The 27913-nt window shown below is 42.7% G+C and overlaps 2 protein-coding genes across 3 annotated transcripts; one reads left to right on the top strand and one right to left on the bottom strand.

Annotated features, from left to right (window-relative positions):
* Positions 1–350: 350 nt before the first annotated feature.
* sh3bp1 (SH3-domain binding protein 1) lies at positions 351–27827 on the bottom strand. Its single transcript, XM_080789772.1, has 19 exons — positions 27555–27827; positions 25151–25193; positions 24564–24668; positions 23934–24010; positions 23674–23785; positions 23363–23439; positions 23114–23201; positions 22907–22975; positions 22654–22744; positions 22315–22451; positions 21262–21373; positions 21001–21082; positions 20404–20484; positions 20102–20215; positions 19406–19503; positions 18406–18616; positions 17491–17822; positions 15286–15560; positions 351–476 (listed from the first exon to the last, which is right to left on the bottom strand). The coding sequence occupies exons 1-19, from the start codon at positions 27602–27604 to the stop codon at positions 387–389; spliced, it is 2244 nt and encodes a 747-aa protein (XP_080645898.1). The 5' UTR covers positions 27605–27827; the 3' UTR covers positions 351–386.
* On the top strand, positions 2523–14952 carry cdc42ep1a (CDC42 effector protein (Rho GTPase binding) 1a). 2 transcript variants are annotated; one of them, XM_080789774.1, is made up of 5 exons: positions 2523–2673; positions 6624–6995; positions 7032–7323; positions 9428–10451; positions 12814–14952. In XM_080789774.1, exons 4-5 carry the CDS (start codon positions 9977–9979, stop codon positions 13524–13526), a joined length of 1188 nt encoding a protein of 395 aa, XP_080645900.1. In that variant the 5' UTR covers positions 2523–2673; positions 6624–6995; positions 7032–7323; positions 9428–9976; the 3' UTR covers positions 13527–14952. The 2 variants fall into 2 exon arrangements, with proteins under 2 accessions (XP_080645900.1, XP_080645899.1); XM_080789773.1 differs by having other exon boundaries at positions 6624–7323.
* Positions 27828–27913: the final 86 nt, after the last annotated feature.

Genomic DNA, 27913 nt, shown 5'->3' on the forward strand with positions numbered 1-27913 from the left:
AAGAACAGCTGTTAAGAGTATAGTGCCTTGCAAAGGGCACAACAACAAAGAGCTTCTTGGAACCAAAGAAAAGAAAATGCTCATTCACTTTTGCAGACATGAAAGCACTGCACCAGAAGAAAAGTCTGGACAGCATTGGATGGACTTTCTTCTTTTCAGGAGACGTCTAGAAGTTTCAAGCCAAAGAAATGTGTCATGAAGAAAGTGTTGTCTCGTGGGTTAGCTGTTGCTCCGCCTCCGCCTGCTGTGCTTTGAGGTTGTCAGTTTTGAATGTGAGCCACCTGGTGTAACAGGAACATCTGCATAATTGTAGGGAGTCTAAAATGAATCAGGATTTCACATTTTTAATTACCTCATGACACGTGTTCATAAATTAATCTTCTCTGCTATCGGGAGAGGGGGAAAATCTCTTGTGCTGCAATATGGTCTTTGTTGCTATGGTCTTTGACCGATATGACCACTAAAACTCCATCAAGCTACAAGAGAGACAAAGACGTGGAGCAGCATGTGATGTCAAGGCCCAAAGAAGTATCTAATTCCAGGAGGTAGAGTACTTGACAAGCAGTACGTAGCAATAAGGCTGTACTTTCAGCTTTTGTTTTTGCAATTACACAACCAGTTCAGATGCAGAACTTCAGAAGAAACCAAAACAAAAGAAAGGGACAGCGCATGGAGAGCCCAGACAGTTTGATGAGTGATCAAGAAGATGCCGACATACATGCCAACACCCACCTTGCCAAGACACACATGATTATGAATCATCAAGTGTGATGACTCTGATATCCTTGTATTGCTCTTGTATAGTTTCAGCAGCCATTCATTAATGCGGCTGCCATACTGTACAGGAAAAGAGACACTTGTGCCAATTAATACAATCGTATTGTACACAGACAGCCTATTATTGCGACCACAGGTCGCAGATTACTATGAAAACTTGCAAAACCTGTCCGTCCGTCCGTCAGGTCACGCCTCCATATATGGTTGTCAGTCCATTACGCCTCGTGACATCACGTGCCTCCATATATGGTTGTCACAACTTGTCTGTCCATTACGCCTTGTGACATCACGCCTGTGATAGGTCACATATATGAAGATTACGACAATGACCTCATCAAACCCTGGATAGCCATACATGGAGAAGACAGAATCATCACCGTAGATCTGCAATTCTGCATATATGGAGCCGGCCAGCAACGCTACATCTGATCTCAAACCTCAAACCCTTAGATCTCCATATATGGAGCTAACATGTTCTGACATTCCATTCCCTCCCCACCCGTCCTTCTTCTTCGATTTCTCCCTTTTAACTGATACCTAGGTGTGCATTCAAACTCTAGATGGGCCCGCCCCAAAGTTAATAGTACAGCCGCACCCGGCAGCCAACTAGAGTTCTCAATATGCCCGAAAATTAAGGCCCGGCCCGACCTAGGCCCTCAACCCTCATCAAACCCTATACTCAAGACACTGCCCCCACTGCCACCCTTAGACTCCATATACTGGCCTGTTTTAACATTTAATGTTGATCTGACCTCATCAAACCCTGTACACTGAAGACACACTCCATATATGGCCAGTACAGAATTCTTTCCATATGTTGATGTGACCCCCCATGCCAAAGCGCCAGCGCTCGCCAAGCAGATTGCCGTCACCCAGGCGGATGCGTGCACGCGAACTCGCCCTTTAGGGCAACTTACTCGTTCATTCATATGCACTGTGCATACATATACATGTGCATACGTATATTTGTTCACTCATTCAGAGATCCGGTGCAGATATTTCTGATATTGCAACTCAGTATTTTATTTTAAGGCTTGGTTTTTGCTTCTTGACTTATACTCTTTTTTCATTCCCACTGCGGTTGCTATAAGGCTCCAATTTATTTGTTTGTTTGAAGTGCTGGCTGCACTATTGGTGACATGAGAGTATGAAGTGAGTATAAGTGACATTACATTTAGGTGATGTTTCCATTACTTTATAATTTACATAAATGCAAAAACCTTTGGATTTTTAATGTACATTCAATTTTCAACTGTAATTCATGTGTGGATTGATTGATTGATTGATTGATTGATTAGGCAGAGGCACCAGGCTATTCAATTAGGCAACATATGGCCCAAATTGCACCAATGAACATATGCAAACTACTTGCAACCATTATCCACAATTGCAAGGAGTTGCATTGGTGTGCAGGGTTGACCTTAAAACTGTTTTGTTGCAAGGACTAGTTTGTAGTTGCAACTGGTGTGGTTTGGGCTTTAGGTGTAGCCAAGGATAAAAAAAAATAGGCTTGGTTAAAAAAAATATTATTAAAAACATTATACTTAATTTTTACTCTCAGTTGTCTTTGTGTCTGTCTGTAAGTTATGCTAAGTAATAAGCATCCAGTCCACTGTCCACACTGTCCAGGTATGTGGATACTGAGCGCTCCCCCTCCCAAGCGTTGGTGTGTAGCCCCGCCCCTTTCCCCATCCTCCGTATGGAGGAGCTCAGAGTGCAGACCAGTGAGACTGAGACCAGACCACTGGTCAGAGCGCATTGAGCGGGACAGCCCGGCGCTGAACGGGGACACTCATTTAGCCATTAACGAACAATAGACTTTGTTTTTTTTCGACATAGCTAGATTTCCTTGTCGGATTTGTGATTGGACTGCAGACTTAAGTCAAGCGGGAAATGGTAGGCTATGTTTATTTTATCTTAAATAATTTGTTTTCTATATAGATTTTATATTTTGCTTTAGCTTTTTTTGTTGTTGCCTATTTCATATTCCTTATTGTTTTGTAATTCCTTAAGGGTTTATTCCAAGTTTTCCTGTTGAAATAAGCTAATAAATTAAAGCAAATATCTGACTCATGATAACTAATAATAATAATAATAACAATAATTATAATAATAATAACTTTTTGAGATTAAGGCATTATGCTGCATTGGAAAAGGCTATAGTGTATGACACGACTTGCATAAAGCTACCGGTATGTGTGTGCTTCTGATGTGTGCTTCTGTGTGTGTGCTTCTGATGAGCAATTTTGTGGAACAAGTGTTGTGACGGTCTTTCCTACTCTCTGGCTTGAAATTCAATCTGCTAAGCAATATATGATATATCAATATCATTATAGGCTATACTATTTTCCCCACAAAAATACCCTATAGTAATTAAACAGTATGTCAATATATACTGAAGACGACCTTTGGGGTTTCATTGAATTTGAGACTCGATGACAGTAGCCAACATGCCAAATAAATATTACACACAGTCCCACCCGCGCACGGACACATTGTTAGCCTAATCAGTCTAATTATCAAGTCCACTATAATGGACAAGTGATAGTCTTGTTTGATGTTCACCAAGGGCCAATGGGTCGAGTAATAATGACATGGCACTCAATAGGCTAGTCAATAAGCACTGTGTTCCCAACAATGCAATCTGCCTAATTATGTAACACATATGTTACTTTCACATGTCTTTTTCCATAAATGTTTCTGGTTTGTGTTTTGTAAAGATTATCCTTCTACTATACATGTTTCTCAACAAGTGGGCTAGGAGGACCAAAAGTGGCTCTTCAGGTGTTCTGATGAGGCAAAACATATAAATAAATGAATAACATGTTATTAAATTACCCTTGCCTTATTAGCATTTTTTGTCTGCCTATTATTTACTTAACCACATGTGTGTAACATGTGTATTGGATGTTCATTATACCTTCCCTCTCGTTAAATTGTAAGTAATTACATGGTATATGTTTGGGATCAGTTGATGAGGTCATGGAAAGTAAGACAAGTAAGTGAAGAGAGAGATAGATAGATAGATAGATAGATAGATAGATAGATAGATAGATCAAGAGAGAGAGACATCTTCGTCCCTCTTTCTACCTGTACCCCTACATTCCTCACAGGGAGACCTCCATGGCCTTTTGGTGTCATTGACGCAGCCTGCAGAGGTGTGAGCTCTGACTCCCGCTACTGTGTTTGCTTTAACCCCGCAGGGTTCCCTCCTCTGGTTGTTGAGAGTGTGCGTGTACTGTGTGTGTGTGTGTGTGTGTGTGTGTGTGTGTGTGTGTGTGTGTGCGTGTGCGTGTGCGTGTGCGTGTAGTCAAGTGGCGGGGTGTTTGTGCCACACAAGGTGTTGTTATTATAGAGAAGTGCTACATAATTTTCTGTCACATACATGCAGTCACCAAAATGGTCATGGCTCACTTCCTGCAGCCCGCCTCCTTCTTATTGCGCTGTCCACTGTCATTTGGCAAATGGTGTGGGACTCAGTGGGAGGGAATGCGTGCGTGCGTGCATGTGTATGTGTGTGTGCGTGTAGCCTACTGCTATGTTTGTGGTGAGAACCAAAAATGTCAAGGATAGAACATTTTGAAGGGGGCTAGAGTTATGGTAAGGTTAAGGCTAGGTTAGGCATGTAGAGGTTAGGGTGAGAGGTTTTGGAAATTATTGGTGTCAGTGGAAATTAGTCCTTGCACAAGAATGTGTGTTAGAGTAATTAACAAAGGGGCTCGATGAGGACTTCTGGTTTCTTCAGAGTCAGGAAGGAGACCAGCCTGCATGGGAGAGTGGACTGTATGGGCATTTGTTGAAGCATGAAAATCTTTTCTTGGCATCCGGTTAAGTGTTGCTATGTTTTCCTTGGACCAAAACAGAGTGGAGTGAAGGATAAAAGGGAAAAAAAGCAGGAACGTAATTGAAAGTCAAAGGGGTGAGTCCAAAAAATGTGGCCTTATCTTGTATGTTTGTTCACCTGGTTAGCGTGGTTAGTGAGTGAAGGACGAGAGGATACTGGAGGAATGGGAGTCAGAGAGAGAGAGAGAGAGAGAGAGAGAGAGAGAGAGAGAGAGCAGGATGACCACTGATTAGAAGAATGACAAACAAAGTCCACTTGTAGACTTTAAACAAGTGAAAACAGAACTTCTACAAAGTAAACATTGTACTATGTTGCAGTCATTGCTAATAGAAAATAGAGATATGCAGGAATGTAGCAGTAGGTGTGTGTGTGTGTGTGTGTGTGTGTGTGTGTGTGTGTAAGAGTGTGTATGGAAGTGTGTGTTTGACAACATTTGTGTGTACATTATGTACACACGTCTGTGTCTGTTTACTGCGTGTTTACTGTGTGTGTGTGTGTGTGTGTGTGTGTGTGTGTGTGTGTGCGACGGGCGTGCGTGCGACGGGCGTGAGTGCGTGCAAGCAAATGTGTTTCTAATCATGTCTGAGGTTGGGAAGAGGATGTTTGAAGGTCGTAATCGAGGGAGAAGCTCCACTGATATTACGCACACAGCACACAACACACACACACACACACACACACACACACACACACACACACACACACACACACACACACACACACACACACACACACACACACACACACACACACACACACACACACACACACACACACACACACACACACACACACACACACACACAGTACGTACAGAAATACAGATACATATTCACGGGCGCACGCACGCACAGACCGCTCCCATTAGCCTGTGGTCACTCAGGTTCACGTCCAGCAACATCCACTATACCTCAACCAAATACTGTGCATAGTACTGACTGGAAACTACTGGGCAGGTCTGCGATGCAGGAATGTCCCAAAACCTCTTGAATGCTGAGTAGCTCAAAAAAGGGCAGTCGGAAATCTGAATTGCTTCGAGTATCCTGTGATCTTGAGTTGAAGTCAAAGCTTAACCTAATATTCTGCTCAAATCTCAGTTGCTAAATTCACCGCCACTAAGATGCAAATTGTAACTTCTTCATCCTGTCTTGTTTCATCTCCCTGCATTTTTTCTGGATCTGTCATTGTCTGAAACCTCTCCCACTCTCTCTATGTATTTCATCCTACCCAGAGTCCAAAAGTGGCAGCTAGAACCACCAAACCATCAGCATATCACAATTCTCCCACCTTGTTCTGTTTTGTACCATCTTTCTAACCCCATCTGACCTTTATATTCACTGTGTGTTCCTCATACCATTTAACATCTCTCATCTTTTCTAAAATTAAAACATGTTCCTCGTACACTCCCTCTCTCCCTATCCCTTTCTACAAGAAATCCCATCATCACACTCTCTTTCACTCCCTTTTATCTGACATAAAGCAGTGAGGAGGAGGCCTGACAGCTCACTCTTACACACACAAACAAATCGCCCCAGGGCCATGCACTCTCCTCCTTAGCATCTCTTTAGATTACGGAGACAGACGGCATGAAGGCTGAGAAATGGAGAGAGAGACAGAGAGTGAGTGACCGGCAGTGGTGGTACTACCATCGTGTTCCCATCCATCTCTCACTCGTCTGACCTTCCCTAAGTCTCTTCACTTATCTCTACTTTAATTTTCAGAGTCTTCTTCAAAAGATTCCTGTCCTATCCCCTACACTTCCTTTACTCCATTTCCAAATCCACTCCTCCGTACCAGAACAATCTTTTGGTGTAAGTCAAGTCTCAAGGCCTGAATAGTTACTATGGACACAGCATGGACAAGGACATTATGTCATCTAAGTGACATCTACTACTTCTTGGTATCTCTCCAACGAACTGTTTAATAAAGCAGTAATCCCTTAAACATCTGCTTTAAAAATACATCCCATCATATAATGTTATCTCTCAATGTCTTTTTGCAGACAGAAATCAGCGAGTCCTGAAGATCCATTACCATCCCACCATCAGCCAAGACCCACCCACCCAGGAAGGGGTACATCAACCACGTCCCCCCCACCCCAGAGACTCAAGTACTAAAAAGCACTGGAGGCCTTGAAGGATTAAGGGGGGATAATCCAGGGTACGCCCCATCGCTCCCTGTTGGAGAGGTGGCCCCCTTATCTTTTCTCCATCTCACCAGGAGACCAGCAGACAGTCGGTGGGATTACAATAAGTTCAATGTATGACCTTTTCAATGGTTTAAAGGAGGGTCTTTACAGCACCCGTCTCCATCTGATGCTGCCTGGGGTGCACGCTTCAGGATTGTCTCTGTGGCTCTGATCACAGAGGACCAGGTTGGGGGAGAAGTGGCTCTGATCACAGAGGAGCAGGTTGGGGGAGAAGTGGCTCTGATCACAGAGGACCAGGTTGGGGGAGAAGAGAAGAAGACGATTAAGAAGGTTCGGGTTAGGACATTATTGTGCGGATGAAGCAACGCTTTGGCTCAAGGAGTCTGGAATAAAACTGGTTGCCCAGGAGCAACAGGCCACAAGACAGTCGTGGGGCGGACCCCACCCTCAACCCCTCCACCTCAGCCCTCCTTTGAGTTGTGGTCAAAGGTTTGCCAACTGCAACTGAATTAGAGACAGACAAATCACCATGACCTTCTGTTAGATCTTTGAGGTACGTAATTAATGGCTCCCACTGGCACTGTGTATGTTTAGCTTACGCTGCTGTTGCTTATCAATTAAATTGAGCCATCTCTCGTCATGTCCAGTCACTCGATGCTGTCGGACAGACAGGCTTCCTTTCCCAACAATTACAGGACAAAATACTGTGTAATTGTGCATCGGTGTGATTCCAGCTGGTGGTGTGTTATATCTGGCGGAGATGAAGAGCCCTGTGATGTCTGGACATCACCATGCTTTTCATGTTCCCAGATTTCAATCCCTTTAAAAAGAATACAAAAAGATGACATGCAGTCTGGTGCTTTCCCCCTTGTCTTTCTTTTTTCCCCTTTCTATTGAGACTGGAATTTGTAGAGCTTTAAGAGAGAGCATAGCGGAGGTGAAGGAGAGAAGGGTCTTGATCTCAGGCCAGTGGAGGATACATGTGGGTCCATGAGATTGGGATCTTAAGCACTACACCATCACATGAGACATTTCCTGTTTGTTCTCGTTACTGTCAGACAGACTATTGACATCGTGAACTTTATGGTGGTGTCTGAGACTTTCGGCAATAACTATACCGTGTGTGTTTTAAAGGTCATAGCACATGACTGGAATTTGCATTTAAGCAAAAAACTTGAGGAAGGACATGCACATCCAAAAAAGTTGCGAAGGCGCTTCGCCGCTTAGCGAAAAACACTACAAAGTAAAACAAAAGAAACGCTCTCACACGGAATTGGGAAAAAATAAACACTTTTCATATTGCACCTCAGTGCTGCTGTGACGTTTCCATGTAAATGTACATTTACACATTAATACATAACCGTACATTTTAAAGAACCCTCCACTATCTAGTAAAAGGAGGTTAGCGTTCAAGTATTGTTTTCTGAGACTGTTGTTTTTAGCTTTGGGGGTTTGCAGGACACTGTGTGGGTTTTATGACAACTCGGGTTTGATCCCTTCAGGCCAAACACCATCTCAGCTTCAATATCACACCTCACTATACGAGACCCCAGAGCTGTCCGATATGGCTCTCCTCAGTGTATGAGGTGTGTTTCCTCCCAGACTCTACCTCCCAGCTGCTCGTGCTTAAAAATTCAGCCAGACATCCAGTGGAAGACAGGCAGAAAGAGAGCAGAGGTCTGGGACTGTGGTCAACATTAAATTAGAAGGGGCTGCCTTAGTTCTGACGCAACCTCCGTCTAACAGACCACAGTAGGACTACTAGGTCATTAATGAAGCCGGATCAGGCTCTCTGTGCGTTGCGTGGGAGGCCTACCGACAGTTAGCCGTTAGTCACTGGAAATGTTTTAAAGAGAACAAGAGGTTCTCATCAGGGGTGCCATTATGCTATCAAAATATTTCAGACCAGGATATCCATTACTCTCCTCCTGAAGAATAACAAAGGAGAAAGGCTCATTATTTGTCCTTTGTCGTCGACTCCCAGGGTAGTAGCAGATTGGTGGAAATAAAGACTGGCGAATGGACTTTTCTTATCATTACACTTAGTTTTGTGGCTAAAAATACACATGTACCTTTTGTTCTTTTTTTTATCTCACTAAGCATACTTTGTGTGTTTGTAAACACAGTCTGCGCTTGTTGAATGAATGTCTCCGGCCTGCTTTTAAACCCTGATAAAAACCTTTCCGCGAAATGGGAAACCAACTTTAAGCAGCCCTCATATCATAGCCAGACGCTGGAAAAAGTAGTGGAGACAGAAAATACCCTGAGAATCCACCCTTATTTAATAAGACATGAAGCAGACATAAGTTTGTTGCTCCAGAGTACAGTGACAGGGGAGCTAGTGTACTCTAAATTTAGATGGTTCCAGTCCAATGGATTTTGGTACGTAGAATTGTTTGAGAACCAGCAGACAGACAGACCTAACCTTTCTCCGAAAAAATACAAAACATGGTTAGGTTACTTTATAACTAAAATCTTGAACATAGAGTAATGTCACTTGTCAGGCTATCTCACTGAGGCTAATCTTCCTCAGGCCTCAAGGACAAAGCACTGTCATAGAACAATCACAGCATAATTTGACTGAATATCCCTTAAAAGTAAATACCATCCCTGTCAACATTTTAAGATAAATAATATACATTTCCCCGTTTCAATAGATGGTTCCAGGGAGCGACCACAGAACTGTTTGCAGCTGGACTTGGACCTATTTCTGAGTTGATGTCGACAACGCCAAAGCCCGAAACAACTGGGGCGAACCAGGCTCTCTGACCACATTTCAAACTACCCAGCGATCTTCCTGGAAAACGGAGCTGCATTGCCTTCTGTACTTTATCTTCGCTTAATTCAGCTGGCTATGAGTAATGGCAAACTACAAAAAGTGGGATTGAAATCAGCCTGCACATGATAGCAGCACAGTACTTCGAACTGAAGTAGTTGCTGGAGTGAACTACATGAACTTACAGACTCTTGAAATTGTGGTTTCGCGAACTTGGATCTTGGACATGTTCTGTGGTACATGTTTTTAGGTCCATAATTTGGAGACAAAACCTCTGTGAGGCCATTGAAACGTCAAAGGACTACATGGACTGAAAATAAAAAGCAAAAACAGACAAGCTTCATACAATGTATGTACCTCACAGGAGAGAGGCAGATTTTTAAGAGATAGCCTATAGACACTTTCTCAGATCTTTCCACCCGTCGTGACTATGAACCTTCAGGGAAAGCTGTCGGGGCTGAAAGGCCTGGTCACCCACTCTCCCAGCAAGCGGCGCTTCAAAGCCGATCTCACCGTGGACATGATCAGCCCTCCTCTGGGCGACTTCCGACACACGATGCACGTAGGCCGCGGCGGAGACGTGTTCGGGGACACGTCCTTCCTCAGCAACCATGGCGGCGCGGCCAATGGGAACGGAGACGCGGATTCTAACTCCGTCGCGCCCGAGAACAAGATCGGGGCGTTCTTCTCGCGGACGCTCCGTCACGTGAGGAAGACCTCGGACAGCAGTCCAAGGGCGGCGGCCAAGGATCTGTCCCCGCCGCCCCCTCCCGTCTCCCCCATCATCAAGAATGCCATCTCCCTCCCGAGACTGGACGTGGACTTGCCTAATGGGAGTCCCACTGCCAAAGTGCTATTCCCCAACTCACCCAGCTCGTCAGTGGGGGAGAGCAGGTGCTCTTATGGTAGGTGTACACACACACACACACACACACACACACACACACACACACACACACACACAAACACACACACACACACACTTAAATCCACAGATGCAAAGATGGCACATGCTACTTATTTAAAATTACACTAATTTCGCTGGACGCCACTTTGAGGAGCACTGATCTACACAGCATGTGCGCAATCTCAACTGGCTTCATACTTGAGTTTAACATTGAGCATGACTTTATATGGCTCAGTATATGTAATATAACACATCATTGCTCTTTATCTTGCACCCTGTGAGAGCATCCTGACTCCTGAGATAGCCAGTTATTTAGGCGAATGACTAAGCAACCCACATGCTGCTGGCTGGCCTTCATCAGTGATTTACTGTAGACAGAGGTAACCTCAGCTGTCCTTATGAATCGCCTTGGCTCAGAATCAGCACCACTCACACTCCGTCAAACACCCTGGGATAACAGAGACACGTCCAGACAGACAGAACCACACTATGTGTGAGAGACTGACCGGCGTGTGTGTGTGTGTGTGTGTGTGTGTGTGTGTGCACTGTGCACACGCGCGCAAGTGTGTGTGCGAACGTGTTCATGGCTGATTTACATAGTTGTTAAATACATTTAAACGAAGAAACCATACATACCAAACCGTACAAATCGGACATTCGTTATGGCTGTGTCTGTCTGTACTGTCTCTGTTTATGCTTATTGTTGTGTTGTTTAAGAGTGTGTAACATTACGATTACTTTTGCTAACTTTTTTTGCTTTTATTGATAGCATCAAGTGAACATGGACAGGAAAAAGGGAGAGAGGGAAGGGGAGAGACACACAGCAAAGGTCGTCATGAACGGGACTCATACACACAACGAGCTGTCAGGCCAAAGCCTATATGTGGCATGCGCCTGGACCACTTGGCCAGCGGGCACCCTGACACAGCTTACTTTTACAGCGATAAAGTTAATTGACTCTCTGACCCACTGGCATAATACATGTCTTATCTATTGCCTTGACCCTCTAATGAGGCTAAACTAAATAAATAACTGACAACGTTTTTTGGATAAATAACGATTTAGCTTGTCAGAAGAATGTTTGGAGAGTGGGTACCAGACATGAGGAGCAGGAATGGTTTGAAGTAACATTTCAGCATCTGTTTCTTCCTCAACAGTTAAATCTCTCTTTTAATCTTCACTTGTCCTACATGGCGGCATGCTGCCTGAAACCATTGGTAACCACTTTACAAACATTCTGTGGCAGGCATCTACAGGGCCATGAGGGCAGTAGTAAGTAAGAATGAATATACATGCCACAGATAGAATGAGAGGACTCAGGAGTTCACAGCCTCACATCTCAAAACCCCATTACATATGGCTTAATGGTTTCATGTATTTATAGCCCCGGACCCCCATCTGAAAAGATTTTGTGCCAGGGACCCCCATCAGAGAAGATTTGTCAACTTTAAATAAATAAATAGCAGATCTACAAGCTCACAACCGCAATAGTGTTTGGTGGGGACCCCACATTGAGAACCAGTGACTTAATTCATGCTCCATCGTACAACAAAAAACTAATCAGGCTAATTTCTCTCTCCTTCCTGAATCAGATCCCCACATCCATATTTTTCTCCTCGATTTCCCCATTATGTGTTATCTAAATGGAATGGTTGTTCCAGAGCATAATAGCTTTATGCTGTCCTCTGCTGGAATGCCTTGGATAGTGCAAGGAATGCAATGCAATGATGCACTCTCTCTGTATCAAGAATTACAAGTATAAAACTGTGAGTCTGAACTCTGAAATCATTAATTTAATAATCATGTTACATTTCTATCAAGATCCTACTTTTAATATATTTTTATATGAAGATATTTTGGGGTTTTGTTCATGAGTGGCACTAGCCCCTTCTATGTCCAGACCCAGAGGGTCTGTGTAAACAAATATTGAAGACAAAAGCGAGGACGCAAACTGTGATTGGCCAGAATGAGATGGTGTATGATGACGTATGATGATAAGAGCGCCCCTCACTTCACACGGGTGTGATTTTTGCTTCATTGATAGTATACAGTAGATAGGCAGGAAATGGGGAGAGAGAGAGAGACGGGGAGTGACACGCAGCAAGGGTCATTGGAATTCAAGCTAATCTATCTACGGTAATCTTACTATTAGGCTATATTATTTCATAATGTATACCAGTGGTTTTCAAAGTGGGGTCCGGGGACCCAGGCAAATGACGAATAGATTCCACCACTATGAATCAATATCTCATGGGCTAATTAAAGTCAATTAGGTTACAACGTGACATGAAAAAGTGAAATTAAAACCGTATGCCGTATACTATGCTGCATATTTTACGTTGTATCCCTGCTCTCCTCAGGTCTGGAGTCTGGTTTTGTCACTCTGCCGCGTCTCTCCCGCTCGGAGCGCCAGCAGCCGTCCATCTCCGTCTCCACCTCCTGTTCTCCGGATGTCCACCGCGGGTCACTGACAGACGCCATCTTGTCTACCTACTCCACTCCGATGGTGACCTCTGAACACGTCACCGCCAGCATGACAGCACACTCCGACTCCCTGCCCTCGCTCACCTCCCTGGACACCTTTACCTTCACCTTCGACCTCGGACCCTCCCTCATGAGCGAGGTGTTCGGCCTGATTGACAGCACTGACGGCCAGTCGGACGGGGCCTGCCACGCCTGGGAAGTGGAGGAGGCGGGGTCGGCGTGCGGGCTCACCAATGAGGGTTCTGAGATGGACTCTGCCACCATCTCCTACGTGGACTCGCTGCTCAGGGAGGACTGCGGCAGCAGAAAGAGCCCGTACGGGGCAGAGTGGGAGGAGGAGGAGGAGGTGGGGAAGATGGTGGACATTAACGGAGGGGGTCACCCTCTTCAAGGACCGGTCCCCGACATAGTCATGGGCTCCCCCGGTAGAGAGAGGATGGGCAAGGCCATGGTGAGCGAGAGGTTTCACGGGGTCGGAGGACTCTCAAAGGGGCAGAACAGGATGGATTCAGAGGTGGTGATTATGAACGAGATGACGAAGAAGATGTCCTACAATTATGTGGATGATGAAGAGGAAATCAAAGTCTGAACCGAGAGCTGAACCCGAGCTGTTTTACAGCCAAATTTGCTTAGGCCTATATGTTGTGTGAATTAATTCCACCCAAGTCATTCTGCAGCAATTGAGGCTGGCTCCGTATAGGAAGCTTACCGTGAAAACCATCAGGTCTTGATGTCAATACTATTCCATGGAGGCACTCTGTCTTATATAATCCAGCTTCCAAAGACTTTTTTTAATTATTGTTGAATGTATGTAAATGAGTACATGGAATATACAATAGTCGCTGCATGTTCCAAAGCTGGTGGAATGAGGCAGAGGATGTGGAGATGTGAGGCACGGGAAGTGACAGGATAGTGAAAGTGATCAGACGCAAAGAGTCCCACGCAGGACACCAATAACATCACTCCACACAGAAGTTATGAAACCCATCACTCGCTCATCATTTACACTCTGCATCGACTTCCTCTCCCAGGCAAGGCAAAAAGACTCCGAAAAACACAACTTCCTGTGACTATTTGAAGCTCAGACAGGAAATCGCGGGCAAACGAAAGGGTCGCTCAAATTGTCTCGGCCTTTCAGTGTCACTTCAAAATCTCACCGCTTGTTATCACTCAGGAATACACTACAGACAAAGAAAATCAACACTTGTTACATGAGAGAGGTATGGGAGTAAAGATTTAGAGTGGGCCTTTTAATACGATAAAGAGACTATCGTATTAAGCTCAAAAGCTGCTTTCGCAGAAACTATAATAAAGAAAAAGCAAAGATTAAGAATAAATGTGGGATCTGGAATCTCAGAATGCATTTTGTTGAAGTAAGACTGTAACTAACATCCACCATTGAAATATGTTTATATTAATATGAAGTACAAATGTACAATGTACAAAGTACAAATGTAAATTGCCGGCAAAGGAGACATGACAAGTAACAATTTGTATAATTCAATCTCGGACCATATGACTGTCCATGTATTTTGGATGTATTTTTTATATAGATAACCCATGAAGTTTGAATGCCATGTTGCTTTTTTCATATATTTCCTTTGATACAACTAAGTGAAGTGACTGACCTCCTTACGGGGGGCTACACTGGGGACGGAATGGAACCGTACGCAACTAGGTGGCTGCATCGACAATTCGTCCGTCCCGCGGGGAGTTCCGTATTTACTGTTTTTTTCCTCTGAGGGCGAGGCGAAGGGCTGCATAACCGCAGAGGACACGTGGAAAAATAGAGCACTTGCATAAAAAAATAGATTAATGCGCGGAGCTTACACACAACCTGCTACATTGATAATAGTGGCAGTGTACCGTTTCCGTCCCCAGTGTAGCCCGGCCCTTAAAAAAGTGTACTCAAGAGCACAAGCAGTACAAAATTACATACAATATGCTGCAGTCAATACCAATGATATTGTTGTATAATGATATGAATTTACAATAAAGAAATTTTTAATTAGCAATAGTTTTTTTTTACACCAATTTGCAATGTTCAATGTTTATGATTGGTTACACAAACCTGAAACCAGCTTCAGGGCTTTTTAAGTTTCTTAAATAGCTTATTAACCAGACGGATTTCAGCCATCTGATAAATGTCTAATTTAAACAAGGGACACCAAATGAACGCAATTAAATTCTGCGTAAAATGAACCCCAAAATATAAAGTTGAAAACAGTCCCCCTAAATACTTTTAGCGCCCAACAAGAATCAATAAATTACTGCCGGTGGTGAAAATGTCCGAGCCCATAATTGTACGTAAGTAGAGTTTATGTCTCTCACTGCACAACAGATGGTACCTGTTTGGGCACTGGAGGTGGAGGAAGTGGAGGCGGGGGGGCTGGAGGTCTGACGCCAGGCTTTCTGATGGGAGGATTCCTGCGGACTGGAGGTGGAGGCAGTGGAGGCCCGGCTGAGGCCTCCCCCTTGGTTTTGGTGTCTGCCTTCTGGGCTGCAGTGGTGTGAGGTGGAGGAGGGACCTGGGGCTTGGGAGGTACAGGCACTCTGGGTCTTTGCACCAGAACCTGATCACCGGGCTGGACCGGACGTTTGTATTGGGAGAAGGATCTGCTCGCTGTGGAGGACGAAGAAATCAATGTTTTGATTAAAAACAATTTAAAGGGATTTACACTACACTGTGCTAAGATTGTTAAACCACTTTTCAACCTATCCTCATATAATTGGTCCTCATCTATGTCTCAGAGGAGGGCTGTGGGCAGTTCAGAAACCCGTCTTCCAGTGACATCATCAAAGGGGAATCCAAGCTAATAGAAACTACAGGCTTTCTATTCTTGAAAATTTTTAATGTGATAATGGATGCCAATGCCATCGTCTCACAATGGGAAAAAAATCGGCCTAACGATGATGTCACTGGAAGACCCACAGCCCTGAGACACAGCGAGTAGGAAATTTATTAAAATTTTATCATGAACATTAGTGAAGACCAATTATAAGAAAATAGGTTGAAAAGTGGTGATGTGATCCAGTGTTGATTTCGTCGACTTGATTTCGTCTACGAGGAAATTACTAATTTCGTCTATGACGAAAACATACACACAGACAGACAGACACAGACCGCTCTGCGTTGGAGCGGCTGCACCGCTCAAAAATAACCATTACTAAAATAATTTAGCAGTTAGGAAGTGACAACAGTTTGATTGATGACACTTGCGTCAGTAAAGGTCATATTGTGGCACTTCCTGTTTCCTTTGCATTTCCTAGTTGTTTGAACACGGTAATGTTTTTTTTTCTATTTTCCTCCATGTATGCATAGTCTGAGAAAGCAATACTTTGATTGTGAGAGAATATAAGTGTTGAGTTTGTGTTGTAGAGAAAAGAGTAAGTCTATCCTCTTTGAAATATGAACAAAGCCTGCTTTGTAAAGATACAAATTCAGATACAGATTAGAATGATAGAATGAATGAAGAATTATAATGATAAAATGGCATTCAAACTATGTGCAGACTTGAGACTGCAACTGACACTACAGATCCCATCAGCCCAAATATGAATAAACAAGTTCAATCAGCTTCAAACCAAACCATTACAAGATACGTACCCACTGAGGACAAAAAGCATGAGAATGGCCACACAATGGCATAAGCCCCAGATGCTTGTGGGTGTTTGCCACACCCAACACAACCTTTCCTAATTATACTTTAAATCAAAGTATTTATATCTTTGCACCATTGAATGAGCTCTCTTTCTGAGTAGCCTGGGCACCATTTCATTTCGGTATATGATCCGGGCAGGAGCGGATGATATCCTTACATCATGTTGTAGTATTGTTTTGTAGTCGACAGACAGGAACAACAGGCGTCAACTTTATTGAGGGAAAAGGAAGGTTCCTTCCTTTTTTCTCAATAAAAGCTACAGCTACAGAGCTTTTATTGAGGGAGAAGGAAGGAACCTTCCTTTTCCCTCAATAAAGTTGACGCCTGTTGTTCCTGTCTGTCGACTACAAAACAATACTACAACATGACCCGCCCGGATCATACAGACTTTTGAAACAGAGACCAGGCTTTCCTCCGAGGTGGTGGAAAGCCTGGTGAGGCGAGGTTACTTTCTGAGTTAGAGTGTTCTACTATAAAGAGGAGAGCACATGTAATTAGACAATTTGAAACACCTGCCGATTAATTAACCCAGCACCCATAGGTCCTGCACATGTGCAAATAATCGGCTCTGTGCATAACTGTAGTCATAGTTTCCAGAAGGTGGCATACCGTTTCTTGTTGAGTGATAATTTTCCCATAGCTGTGTTTGATAGGTTTAGCAGCAGGTTTGAACAGGGAACACAATACCTTTAAATGTGTTTCCTGTTCAAATCTGCTAAATAAAAGTTATGCACATATAGGCAATTGGTCAAGAGGAGATAAATGGATAGAGAAAAAGGACAGAAGGACAGGCAGAATGAACAAAGGGGCCACGGTTAGGATAATAGAATAGGATAAAAGAACATAAATGGTAATTATAGATTATCAGAACTCAATATAGTATCAACCTACGTTTGAGGGGCATAGGCCTACTGATGTTCACTGGTGCCTCAGAAATGGGCCCCAGCTGACTCAGGTCCAAGCTCAACTTCCGGGTCGAACCTAATGCTGCTCTGGGAGCTGGGTTCGGGGTTTGAGCCGCAGTGTTGCTGGCATTGGTAGAAGGGTTCGAAACCAGGGGGGCACTGGGGAGAGGCTGCAAGGATGGGTTGGTGGCTGTTTGGTTGGGAGAGGTTGGTACAGCTGGGTCAGATGCTGAGTTGTCCCATGTGGTGACTCCACTACGACTCATAGAACCAGACGACTTCACAAGGAAGAATCCCATGCTGTCCTGAGAGGTGGTGCTGAGAGGAGAGACATTAGAAACATGAAATAGTTCAAATTAGATATCTGGCTGCTAATGGTGTTCATTTGTGTAAAGGGTAAGGGTACATTTTTACATTCTCAGAGATCACAACAGCAATAGATAACTATTCAGACAAATATCAATACACTACATAGCATCATGAGCTTAGTCCTCATGCACTCCTCACTATAAGATGGCACTAGGCTATTTCTGTCTACCCGTGTTTCAAAGGTGAGATTTGGCCCCTTTGATTTACATACATTGTTTATTGATAATAGAATAATGGCTTCTCTTTAAGTATCCAGTACGAGAAAGGCAATATTTTCTATTAGCTTGGAATCAACATTGATGATGGTTTCTGAACTGTCCATATCCCACCTTTGAGAAACAGAGTAAGTAGGTAGATGGAAATGGTGCTTCGAGCATTAGTGAGGACTAATGATATGAAGATACGGTTGAAAATGGGTCAGTGTCAGTCACAACTTTGACTATTCAATAAATGTACAGTGAATTGTAGTTTTACTAAAAAAGGTAATACATTATGGAACATAAGAATAAACCTAGCCTTACAAGCTAGTTACCTGTTAGTCTTGGAGAGAGGAAGATGATGGGAGGAGCAAGAAGAAGTTGAGGAAGTCTTGGAGAGAGGAAGATGATGGGAGGAGCAAGAAGAAGTTGAGGAAGAAGAGGAGGTCCTCACTTTAGTATTCTCAGGGATTGGGGACTCGCTGACCGTCACAGGCTGGAACAAGATCAGGCTCTCTGGAAGTTCTGGAATCTCAAAGGACACCTCTGAAAATGATAAGATGAAACAAAGATTCACCCTCCCCCAATTATCTGACACATTATGATCACAGGAGAAAGTGAAGCATCTTCATATATCTAAAATGGGACCTATATTTTAGGCCTTATTGTTGGCTGCTTTTAATGTGGCTGATCTGGGAACTGATATGGTTGTTTTTGTTGCAAGTCTCTTGAAGTAGTCGGGCCATGTGTATTGTTTACTCATCAACATGCCTTTGAAAACTTCATGGATCAACTTTCATGTTCACCCAAACGCAAGAGAGCACATGTGCATACCTAAATAAATATTTGAATCTTAGGGATTGTTATTGATTGTTTACTGCTTAATTTGTCTTTAGAGAGGAAAAAGACATGCAACACATGGCTCTGACTGGAATTAAACCTGAGACATTGCAACTAGGTCAGCACTAACCAACTAATCTCCACCAGGAGGCAGTGAGGCACACTACTATAATAAAGTACTACACTGTCTGATGAATTCTGTATCAGACAGTGTAGCTTTCCAGGTATGTCTCATTCTCTGGTGCACAAAAAGTTATAAAAAATAACTGCTAATCGAAACTTGTTAACGGTTATTAACCATTAACTGATAAGAGCAACATATATATCTGTAAGGACCCAGTGTAAAATACAATCTTGACACTTTTGCCTGTAAGAAAAGTTTATTTCCTAATCTAGTAAATCTACTAGTTTATGTATATATATATATATATATATGCTGTGCTGCTTGTTGCCGTGCGGTGGTCTTTTAAATGTCAAAGCTGATGTGTGTAGTACCTTCAGGGAACAGACTGTTACAGTGCTGAATGAGAGGTTCCATCACTGTAACCACCTGAACTGATGAGGCAGATGCCATGTCAGACAAAGATATCTCCCTGGGAGAGAGAATTAGAGTTGGTTAGTTGGTAGAGAGAGAGAGAGAGAGAGAGTGTGTGTGTGTGTGTGTGTGTGTGTGTGTGTGTGTGTGTGTGTGTGTGTGTGTGTGTGTGTGTGTGTGTGTGTGTGTGTGTGTGTGTGTGTTGTGTGTGTGTGTGTGTATGTGTGTGTGTGTGTGTGTGTGTGTGTGTGTGTGTGTGTGTGTGTGTGTGTGTGTGTGTGTGTGTGTGTGTGTGTGTGTGTGTGTGTGTGCAACAGGTCAGGAAAGAAAGACAGAGGACAATGGTTACTTATAAAGAATGTGCTGCTATGATGGAGTAACAACAGAAGGATGGAATTCCCTTGCAGTGAGACCGAGTCCAGAGCCACACAGGCATGGAAAAACAACCACCATGAGTCCAGGACTGATTGACATATTGGCCAATGTACATGGAATGTGTGCCAAATGTTGACTCATCTGATGCTTGGAGTCAGAAATTGCAAATACATTTTAATTTTTTTGGTGGCATATAATACTCAACCATAACCATTTGTTACATTACATCAGGAATCCTGACATGGAGAGACAAGAACAGTAAGTAGACAGTATCTACTCACTCTTCAGTGAGTGGCCAGAGCAGGTTGGGTCCCAGGACGATGGCAATGTTACTGGGAGTCATCCTATTTACAGACTGCTGCTCAGACAGCAGAGACAAGAACTGGACCAGGTACCTGATGGGAGAGCGGGGTCAGGTTTCAGTACTCAATTTGTCACAAACGGGACATTAAAGGGAAGTTTGCAGCAATTAAGGCATTTAACACAAAGTATAAGACATCAAATACAAATTAAATCAATAGGTTAAAATCAGGACCCAGGTTTTGCACCTGCATGGTGTGAGAGTGCTAGACAAATGAAATACCGTAGATTATTATAGTTCTCAGCTGGCAGCTTCTTCAGCAGCACTCTGAATTGCTCCAATTTGTCTGTCAGCTCTTTTTCTCTGAAATGAAAACAAATAAATGCTCTTAGACGCCAATACTTTAGGGGTCGGTATAGCTCAAAAGTGCCAGACGTTTTTGAGCGAGCAGCGGAAAAAGCTAGCGGATGTTCAGTTTGAACCGGAACTGAAAGTCGGCCGTCTCAGAGCAGAGCAATGGAGGTGGATTGTCCGGGCGAATATAGTTTTTGGCATATCTCAGTCAAATTAATCTCTAATCAAGCCCCAAATATCGCATTTTGAGCAAATTATGAGCCATAATGAAAATAAAGATGGCGTGCGTGCATGCACGCGAGGATGGCCGTTTTACGTGGACGTGATCAGTCGTTAGCTAAAAATGCTAAGCAATGCTAATTCTATTTTTTCCCCCCGTATTATTCCCAATAAAACAAATCTCGATTTATCTTGTTTATCTCGGGGGTGGCGCTTAACCCTTAAACATACACAACAACATATACACATGGCTGAACGTTTACCAAACAAAAAGTTAGCAAAACTGAAGGCATTCATAATATTCACCCTGCGGCTTTGAACCATTCTTTGTAAAGGTCAAAGGTCATCAGAGGTTCAGGAAGTTCTCTCAGGTAACACTTCAAAACTCCTGGAAACACATAATGTGAGAGAGGCATCAGTATGAATAGCTGGGTATTCGACCTACAGTCGCAATAAACGCTACAGGATTTACAAAGTGACATTAGCTAAACTTGAACCTTAAACCATTCCCTCCCTTAGTGATGCATGTGTTCTACCCCTCTTTCCTACTATCTCCCTCTCTCTCACCTGCAACTGCATGAGGTTCCATGCAGAACTCACTGTGGTCAACCGTTCCTCCATTCAGACTTGCCTTCAGCTTCTTCACCACTGAGGCTGCTGCCGCCAGGCGGAATAGACCCTGAGATGGAAGAAGCAGGGTGGGAAACAAAGGATACTTAAGTATGAGGAAAATATGTGACATTGAGGAGATAAACGGCTAGTCTATTGAATGGGGAGATAATGAATGTGGCTCAAGTTCATGTTCAAGTAGGTGTTCAGGTGGCACAGTGGTAAAGTGCCTGTGGGCTCGAATCCACTGTGGTGGTTTGAATCTACCGGCTTTGTCAAACATCTACTGTATTCAATCACTGCATGTAGGCCTATTCCTACGGGCCGCAGGGAGGAGTAGGACGAAGACTCTATATCCTCCCAGTGGGGGCTCCTCACTGGCAGGTGAGTCAGTAGGATACAACACACAAATGTGTGTGGGGAGGAATAAACTGACTTATTTACAAAGCCTATTCCTAAGCTAAGATTCCTTGTCTTTGTCTTGTCTTGTCTTTACTTGCCAACTGTTCTTGAACAAAATATACCACCTCCCTTCATATCAAACTACTAATTCAAGAGATGGCTGTCCTCAAAAACTTTCCTCACAACGGGATTGCCCCCTTCTCCTCAGTGGCTGAGCAATTGATCTGTATTTGCACACGGGCATCGGCCATTGACCATATGCACCAAATAACGAGGCCTGTTTTTCACTTTCCCAAAATGTACGTTGTTTACTAACGTTTTTATATCAAAGACGCCTCAGCACAGCTGCAGAGCTCATGTGTGACTGATTCCTCACTGCTGCAGGCATTCTATCTATTAGCATATGCACCAAAGTCTGCAAACACTTTGACAGTGCAAATCTCTGAGGTATGAAACTAGTCCACACTTTGGACCTCTTCTTTTCCTTCATACTTTCACCTATAGATTAGGAACCATAGGTAAATGCTAGAAACGGCCTGCGTTTTCAACTAACATATGAGTGTATTTATGCAGAGAAACCTACATAATTGTTGCTAATGTATAACCAACCTCTTCCCTCATGCCTGTTTTCAGCAGCATTTGAACACACTCGTGGATGGGTACAGCAATCTCTGTGCCGCTTTGAGACAGATGAGACAGTAATGGTACACCAAACACCTTCCTGTCAGACACGCAGCTCTGGGGATCTGTTAAAAGATGCACATTCAGACGCTATTATTATTATAATTCATATTCATTTATTTATTATTACTACTACTATGCATACATACATTACACTAGTAATTTGTAATGGGGTCCTTCCTCAAAATATAATATTTTAGTTTTGTTTAGTTTATTAGTTATTTGTTTATTAAATTATGAATCCATGTCCATGACATTTTGAAGGACCTTTGTTGCTGCTGTTCTCTTTTATCTCTGAGATGTGGAGATGGAGGACATCATGGGAGTTCTTGTGATATTCGGCCTGCAGCTCCAAAAGCTACAATAGGGAATGATACAAAAGTGTGAGATAAATTTGTTGTATGCATGACAACCAGAGCCATATACCACAAACGAAAAGAAATGTAAAATGTAATAATTTACATCCAGCAAGGCATAAAACTAAGAAGATTACAACATATAGAGAATATTTACAACTCACACGAATGAAGTAGTTAGCATAGTCATCTTCTTTCGTAGCAAAGTGATATAGATCAGCAGAGTACTGGTCCTAAAGACACATGGTTCAGAGTGTTAATTTACAGTGTAGTTTATCTATCAAAACACCAGCAGAGTACTTGTTGGATTCAAATGCTGTAGTGTATGTACTGTATGTGAAGAGAACGCAGTCCATAAGTGTACTATGAACCTTGATGTTGTCCAACTTCCTGCGGGCCTCTTCTGCATCCTCTCTCAGTCCATCTTGCTTTGCCTGACAGGCAGTGCTACCCTGACACCTAGCCACACACACACACACACACACACACACACACACACACACACACACACACACACACACACACACACACACAGGTGTACAATTTTCTCAACGTGGGAGTTCGAATAGAGAAAGAGCTCATAATTTGCTTAATTAGTCCATGTAAAAAGCATTACCCACCTCTGAGATGCATTTTGCCAGTCTGTAAGTTGTTTGGCAAACTGCTTCCTATTCCTGATAATATCAGGTAAATCTTCCTAGAATGGAAAAAAGTAAATAAATAAAAGGACAGTAATTACTATCTGTATAGGCCTTGTCACAGAGTGTTTGTCATCCAGCCACCATGCTGGAGGAGCAACAAAACAAGACAGGTACTGTACCAGGTGGAAAACTATAGCAGACATGGGTCCCCAGAGAACCACTGGTAAAGACTTTACCAGGACCATCCATTTTGGACCGAATGGGATTTACAAGCAGTTTTCATTAGTTACCTCACAGAGTTTGTTGAGGGGCTCTAAAACGTCCTTCTCCACTTTCAACTCAAAGTCTCCCTGCACGGTCGCCAGTTTCTGCTCTGTGACACAACACACCTCCAACACATGTCTGTCACACACACACGCACACGCGCACACACACACACACACACACACACACACACACACACACACACACACACACACACACACACACTGTCAGGATGGATATTTATCTATCAAACATGGATGGATGGAAAATAGAACAAAACTGTCACCTGATAGAGGACAGTACATCAAAGTTATTGAGGCTTTCTGCCATGCTGGTAGACAGCATCATGAGGGGGAGCTTTTTCTGTGAACAGAGTGAAAGAGAGAGGGACGGACACAGAGAAAATGACGTTAGAGTTGGTTTAATTACTTTTAAGAAACCAACTAATTGCTCATAAACTGATATGTCTGCTCTCACTCTCAGGGTTACAAACATCATGTGATTGTCTGAATCTACAGCTACTGAAATTACTGTTCTTCTAATATTTTTTCACGCATGCTCCTGGAGGTGTGTAGGCTGGCCAAAATGCTCCAGAATGCCAAGAAATCCAAGGTGACATGTTTGACTGACTGGAGTCCTGTTGCTCCAACCCCAATAGTCAGCAAATGCTTTGAGAAGCTGATGAGAAACTACATCTGCTCCACACTACCTGCCTCACTGGACCATCACAAAAGATCCTGCTGACACTACCTAAAGACAATCACAGACCCTCTGCTGGCAAGAAGAAAGAGAGAAGCATGGCAAATTTACAGAAGCTGTGAATCTTATCAACTTCATGTTGAAATTTGTTGTCCAGCAGATCATAAAAAATTAAATAAAAAATAATCAGAAAACGTAATTAGCTGTTGAATCTCACCATGCGTTTGTCAGTATCTAGCCCCTGGTGACCGTGCAGGCAGCATTGCAGCTTCTTGTGAATGATCTGAGCTGCTTTCTTGGCTGGCTCCACCCGCTGCTCCACCTGGAATCCATGGAAGACAAGTGTATGTGTGAATGGGTGTGTGTGTGTGTGTGTGTGTGTGTGTGTGTGTGTGTGTGTGTGTGTGTGTGTGTGTGTGTGTGTGTGTGTGTGTGTGAATGAATGCATGGCTTGATAATGGAGTACTAACAGAAAGATGCTAGTGTATATGTTAGCTAACAGTATAGGAACACAATAGGAACATACAGTAAAACCACATTTATTACACAAACTATGCTATGCCATTTTGCGCATTCTTGCATCCAAACATCTTACAATGCCATGAGGGCAGGATTGGGACCCATGAACCCTTAACCATATCAGTAATAATTTAACTGCAAGAGCGTAAAGAGTAAAGACAATTAATGATCGTGTCCATTTTTCCACATTAAATTAAATTCATACTGGATCTTATTCTTAGCACTATGGCTTAGGGCCATTTAACTATCATGAATGCAAAACTATCTGACATAAACATCTCTCACCATAACCAGGTCCTCATGAAGAAGGTCAGTGGCATCTTGTGACCTACAGGAGATCAAGTCATGTTATTTCATGTTAGTATGTTGTGATCATGTTATGTTAAATATTGTTGCTGGATCTGTCAGGGAAAAATGTTGACACAATATTTTTGTCACTGGTTTCAATTATTGTCCATGTCTACTGTACATTTACATTTGATGGTTTCACTTTTTCTGTGACATTCCTAGCAGCCAACAATATTGTCTAGCATTATTGTCTGGCATAATTTCTGGCAGAAAACGTGTGCTAAATCAAATATTGCCACTTTTCCATGAGGAAAAGCTGAACTAAAGATATGAAAACTTCCTTTGGGAACAGTCGATGTTTGGGAAGCACAAATGTACGGGGCACACAATTGACAAGTGTGTTGCGATTGGTGTGGGGTAATTGATCACACCACCTATTTTGTGTGCCTCATACATTTGTGCTAACTAAAGGAAGTTTTGATATGTTCGTTCCTGCTTCCTGTTCGTTCCTTATTCCGGGCCCCTCGCCAGAGAAAATGTACTTTCTAAATAGGCTACTGGTACATGTTTTCTGCCAGGACTTTTAAATGAATGTGAAACTAGTCCCCAAAACGACTCCAACTCTTAGGAATGAATTATTGGGTGACTGCAGTGCACACGCAGTTTAAATGCAAACGAGGTCTATGTATTTGGAATACATAAAATGTATGTAAGATCACAGACATTCTAGACCTAGAGCTATTAACTTGTAAACTGAGAATATTCATCTAATATTCAAACATGTAAAACCAACTTACAGTTAGTTTGTATTTGCGTGTGCTCGTGTTCCGGACAAGTGAATGGAAAATGTACTCAAAAAGTTAATGTGAAGCCCTGCAAGCCATCTGTTATTATGAGGGTGACATTTTTTATATTTATATTTTAATTACAATTTGTTACAGTTTTCTATTTCATGTAATTTTGTTATTTAGTGTCTCTTTTTTCCTTTTTGCAGTTTGTACATTCTTTGTAAATATTCAAAACGGAGAGAAGCAGAAATGTGAAATGCCAAATACGGCACAAGCTGTAACGGAAATTACCCAGCCCAGTTAACTGGCAGGTCATATGATCTGATCTGCAGCACATCCAAAGGTGCTGTTGATTTTTCTAATGACATCTGACATTTTGAAACCCCCCTGGGGGAGAAATACACCCCCAGCATCTTTGAACAAGAAGCTATAGTTCCCTTATTTATGCCCTTCTATCACTTTCAACTTCTCCTGTACCGACGACAAAGGAGCATTTCTCTATTTCTCAACATTGCCATACTGAACACGGGAGGTTTTGCATGCGTATGTCAACTAAAACAGAGGTTTTAGTAGAATATAATTGGACTACTATTGTATTACATACTGTACTATATACTGTTCAATATACCAGTTACGTCCACCTCCACGTACCAGGAATTCCATTAAGAGTCAATTGTAATTGGTATGCTTCTTTACACAATGCCCATGGCACTACTATAAAAAAATGTCTGTACTTAGTTGCATGAGTTCTTCCCATATCAGAGGGACAAACTAGTGCAACTCATGTATTATCACAGAATTGCGCAGATGTATTGCCACTGCTCTTTGGTTGAGCATGCAATCTTTGCTGCAGATGGACACAGTATACCTTTATTTTTAGACTATACCATGATGAGTCCAGAATAGTCACACAAATACAGCAATAAGAAATAAGAATGAAGCCTCCTATACACTAGACTGACTAGATATATTAGCAAGGAGTACATTTCACTATGTCTACCTGACCTAAATGCTATCTTTTGGTGGTGAGGGGCCATGAGTCTGTGAAAACTGCTGAGATATTATCTTCACACCTCCACAACTGTCATAAACGAAACTGTCATGCCATTTCAACAGTTCCTTATACAGTTCATACTTCACACTACTCTGCTGCTAAAAAAAGAAAAGTTGATTATTCATTTAATGCATACAGTATTGTATGTGTATTTACTTGTACATGTACATTATGTAGTCTATATCGATACTGTATCTTATCATCTTACAACATCGAGGAGGGAATTCGTTATCGCTATGATTAGGTGACGTAATTCTGATGTAAAACAAACGGTGTCAAAACATACATTAAATTCTCTTTATTGTTAATAGTTTGTGTTAGGGACAAGATGACATACATTTTCCCATCATTGTCAATGGCATTTTTAAAACAAAAATTTAAAACAAACATTAAACCTGTATATAGGAGGGGCTCAAAAATATAAACTGAAAACCTTTATCCTTACCGAGTAAAAACTCATACAATTCCCACAGCAGTACAAAGGTTTTTTCATATAAATGCAAAAATACACATTTGTCATCCAACCGAATGATTACATGAACTTTGAAATGATACTCACTTTCCAGTACAGGTTTTGGCTGCCAGGATGCTCAGTGACTTTTTCAGCATGCTAGCAGTGGCTTCAAATCCCCTCCTTCTCAGTCCAAAGTGGGTAACCTATTCCCCCAAATCCTCCTCAGTCACAGGGTTCTTCTTACAACTTCATTGGGGGGGTGAAACGCAGGAATCTCCCCGTTTGGTGCGTGAGTACCGAATATTGTAAGGTCCAGTGCAGTGAGATACAAACAGAGTAGTTTTCCTTCTTGTTTCAGAAGTATAGCTTTGCAACCCCAATGAGCCTCTCACACAAACCAGTGAATGAGGAAGTAGATGCATTGTGAGCTATAAGGGAAGAGAGGTACTTTGGTAGTCACAATA

Source organism: Protomyctophum bolini (assembly GCF_963924005.1).
Source record: "Protomyctophum bolini genome assembly, chromosome: 18".
In the NCBI taxonomy this organism is placed as follows: domain Eukaryota; kingdom Metazoa; phylum Chordata; class Actinopteri; order Myctophiformes; family Myctophidae; genus Protomyctophum; species Protomyctophum bolini.